This window comes from Cynoglossus semilaevis, chromosome 8, assembly GCF_000523025.1.
Source record: "Cynoglossus semilaevis isolate Cse_v1.0 chromosome 8, Cse_v1.0, whole genome shotgun sequence".
Taxonomy (NCBI): domain Eukaryota; kingdom Metazoa; phylum Chordata; class Actinopteri; order Pleuronectiformes; family Cynoglossidae; genus Cynoglossus; species Cynoglossus semilaevis.
In genome coordinates, this window is record NC_024314.1 from 3,548,777 (window position 1) to 3,552,973 (window position 4,197).

Here is a 4,197-nt window from a genome sequence, read left to right on the forward strand (position 1 = left end):
AAGGAAGGAAGGAAGGAGTGAAGGAAGGTAGGAAGGAAGAAAAAAGAAAGGAAGGAAGGAAGAAAGGAAGGTAAGAAGAAAGGAAGGATGGAAAGAAAAAAGAAAGGAATGAAGGAAGGAAAGAAGAAAGAAAAAATGGAAGGAAGAATGAAAGGAAAGAAGAAAGGAAGGATGATAGGAAGGAAGGAAGGAAGAAGAAAAAAGAAAGGAAGGAAAGAAGAAAAAAGAAAGGACGATAGGAAGGAAGGCAGGAAAGAAGGAAGGCAGGAAAAAAGAAAGGAAGAAATGAAGAATGGAAAGAAAGAAATTAAAAGTTAAGAGGACAGAAAGAAGGAAAAGAGAACGGAAAGAAGAAGAAGAAGAGAATACAGAAGGAGGAAGTTGGTTAATAGGAAGTCAGATTGGAAGTTTGACCCAAAGAGGTCAAGCAAGTAGGCGTTTGTGTGAGCGTAACCGGCTGACAGACAAAGAGACGGACGGACAGATCACACTGCTGTCTTCTGACCTGTGAGGCTCCGCAGTCGGAGCGTCCTCAGTCCCTCTCCGTTTAACGTGTTGTCAAGTACGGCCAGTGCGTAGCTGGAGTTGTACAGTTGGCTGCCACGGATGATTCGAAGGTTGTCCAACGGCACCAGAGACACCGAAACATGGGATACAAGCACGTAACCCTGCACTTCCACGATTCCCTGGGTGGGGGGGGGATAAGAAAATACTGTAAATCATAATGATCATAACCCCCAATGGGTGTGACCCATTAAATACAGCGCACTGACGCAGGTGCAAACAAATTTTTTTTTTTTTTTTTTTTTTTTTAATATTTTCCCTCGTCAGTTTTCTATTGAAGCGGTACGGCACATGATAACTTACACATACCTGTAAAAAGGAGAGGTCAGGGTCTCCATGAAGATGCGTAATCTCCAGGTTACCGTGCACCACTTGGCAGCCAGTGTAGAGCAGCTTCAGGGTTACATAGTGGTTTTCCAGGCTAGAGGGCAGGGCCAGTTTCATATCTGTACCGAGACATACTGCAAAAAAGTAGAAGAAGAAGAAGAAAAATCACTCTCATTGCACACAAGAGAATCTGTTCTCTGCATTCAGCCCATCGATCCACAGATGGAGAGTAGTGATCGATATCAGAAGCGTCCGGGTTAGAAAGCAACCACGACATTTGAACTTTGGCCTTCTGATAACACGCATACCACTTTACCGCGTATTGTTTTCTTGTCGTCTAATTGCACTTGGGATACGATAAAATGCCGTATTTTCAATTGCAACGTGTGCCATTCCAAGATGGTCACTAAAAATAATGGTACCTTCACTCAATACAGCGCAACACGACATCAGTTTGTGCTGTCGAAACATCCAAGCGCTGCACCTGGCCGCTTAAATTTTTTTTCTTTCCGTGTAAAATAATTCCACACACGCTGACATGTTAACAACGCAGGGCTAATCCACTGTCACTCATCTTCTAGCTACTGTTGACGGCACATGACGCAGCAGCAGCAGCAGCCTCTCAGGTTAACATCATGTTGAGCCAAAGTCAAGCTGAACATTAACATTATTTGAACCAACAAAAAATGACACTTCAGTTTTTTTTAGATTTGGACTGTAAGCAAACTAGACTAGGGCTAACCAGTCCAGGCGTGGGCAACCGTTTTTGACGCGGCCTAAGAATTGTACAGGAAAAGTCAGAAAATGCTAAAATGCTTTTATCATTTACGTTCGGACTCGCGGCCTAAGAATTGTACAGGGAAAGACATAAAATGCTAAAATGCTTTTATCATTTTCTACGCCATCTGTTGGGGAAACGTGGGTATTGCAGGGAGAGAAAAAAAAGGCAGGAGTATAATGGTAATATAAATAAATGATTACATAATTATGGAAAAGTTTGGGCCGAAATAAAAAGCCGAACGGGCCGCATCCAGCCCCCGGGCCTTAGTTTGCCCACGCCTGAACTGGACTCCTGTAATAATTGTACGTTTTTGATTTGAGTAATAGCTTCAAAGAGGCTTAAAACGGTGCTGTGAAACACACAGCAAAGGGCCCTGTGTGAGTCTGTGCCTCAGTGTGTAAGATATATTTTCCACTGGCAGCAGGCAGCACAGATTCCCCCACAGTGGGTCACACATAGCATTACTTTCAGGGTCATACAGCGTTACGATTCAAGGGGGGGGGGGATCTCACAGGACACATAGCTCCCATTCTTTAGCAGCCAGTCACACAGTGGACAGTCCCCCCTGTACGGAGGTTATAAATGACTTCCTTTGGCTGCTTTCCAAAAGCCCGTCAGCTCCCCACCCCCTGAATCCTCCTCTCAGCCCTATCTTAAGTCTCTCCCCTTTTAGAACAGATACAGTATACACACACGCATCATCTGCATAAAAGGAAGTCGCTGGCCAGCTGCTGGGAGTGACTAGGCCAATAAAGCGCATATTACAAGTTGACCAGACGTGCAGTGGTGTGTGTCCAGTACCGTTGACAGCGAGCTACTGCAGCAAAAGGTAATAATGAGGCCGTCCAAAAACTACACACACACGCAGGCAGAGGTCTGCATGTGTCAAATCAAATGAGTAATCGACGCCTTCTTCGTGGATGTCATCATGGAAAATCATTTTAGACTTCATGCCAAGTGGGATGTGAGGAGTTCAACAAAAATTTGAAGCATTTGTGTGGGGGGGAAAAAATGTCACAACATAAATGAAAATCTACCTATAGAATACAAACCTCACCCATACTGACAGAATAAGGAGTAAGTGAGCGGGGCTCAGATTTTTTTTTTTTTTTTTTTATTGTAAAAAAAAACTGTTATGTAACACCAGCTCTTAGCGTTCTTTCTCCCCCCCCCCTCTTTATTGTTTGCTCTCCAAAAGTCTCTCAGCAACGGCTTTGAATGAGTGCGGGTCTGTTGGTGTGTTTGTATAGTTTTGTGAGGAGATGCTAAGCCCAACCCCCCCAACTCCTCCAGGCCAAAGGTCTAAAATCCTCTCTCTTTTATCACTTTGTTTGCTCTGCGTGTCTGCTGTCGAGCCACCGTCCTCACCTTCTTCTCCTAAACACTGAGTAACACCTGAAGTGAGAGCCAAGTTATCTCATAGCTTCCCACCTACATCCTCACCCCTCGGTGTTATTCTAAGCCAACGGACTGTTGCCAAACTCTTTTTGGATTCTGGATGGTGTCATTTTACAGGAATGCGTTTCCTTCAGGACGACACAAATCTCCTTGTCTGTGAGGTCACTCATCACTAATGCAATTAATGTAGTATGGAGTAAGTCAAAGACCATCGAAACGCCAGAGACACTAGACATTTGAAAAGAAATCAGACAAAAATGAGCGGGTTAGCAATCGGTTAGCATTGACACGATCGGCTTGACCATTTCAGGGCACGCCATTTAACTTTGCACGACACGCACTTTTTCCCTTCACGCCTCTTGTTGATCACACTAGATCATTGTTTCCCAAAGACTGGGTCGCGACCCTCGGGTGGGTCGCGAGAGATTTCTTTCTCGTCTCGCATTATGTTCCCGAGGAGTTTACGAATAATGTCTATTGACTTGGGTCGTGAAGGTTTGTGACTTTTAAAATATTGCTCCCCAGAAAAAAAGTTTGGGAAACACTGCACTAGACAATTAACGTAAATGCTAATGCTAGCTTAGCTGTTTTTTTTTACTACGTTCGAGGACAACAAAGCTACAGCAATTTGCAATACCTGATCAGTCAAACTTTAGAGAGAAAGGGGGGAAAAAAAGTCTCTCAGCTTGAACACAACAAATGTAATAAGTCACTTAAAGGTTTGCTATTGTAACAGAGCTGAACTGAGCGCGCGGTGTGTGCGCGCGCAAGGGTTGTTCGCTAGAGTTGAAAAGACTAAGGCACGTATTTGAATCATTCACTTTTAGCTTTATCTCTTCAAGGTCACACCTACTCTACTGTACATGTATATATTTGCTAATAACTGATTGCATTTGTGCCGTACATTGATTTATGCATACTATATATATATATTGATCTTTACTCCAAAACACACATTGAGTTACTAACAGCAGGTCAGTTATCTCCCATGCTAACCCCGGTAGGTGCACGGACGTGCAAATGAATCAAAAAGATAACGATTGCTATAAATCTCAAATCAAAATAACAATGAACAATGACTGGAATCGATTCAACTCCATATCAGCAATGTTCACAGGTGGGTTGAC

The 4,197-nt window shown here is 43.5% G+C and overlaps 1 protein-coding gene across 2 annotated transcripts in view; it reads right to left on the minus strand.

Annotated features, from left to right (window-relative positions):
* The window catches only part of erbb2 (erb-b2 receptor tyrosine kinase 2), a 36,501-nt gene that overhangs the window by 25,927 nt on the left and 6,377 nt on the right, over window positions 1–4,197 (minus strand). For both annotated transcript variants that reach the window (XM_025057283.1, XM_025057284.1), the window contains exons 2-3: window positions 874–1,025; window positions 506–686 (exon numbers count right to left, since the gene is read on the minus strand). In XM_025057283.1, the coding sequence (XP_024913051.1) occupies window positions 506–686; window positions 874–1,025 (333 nt within the window). The remainder of the gene's footprint in view (window positions 1–505; window positions 687–873; window positions 1,026–4,197) is intronic.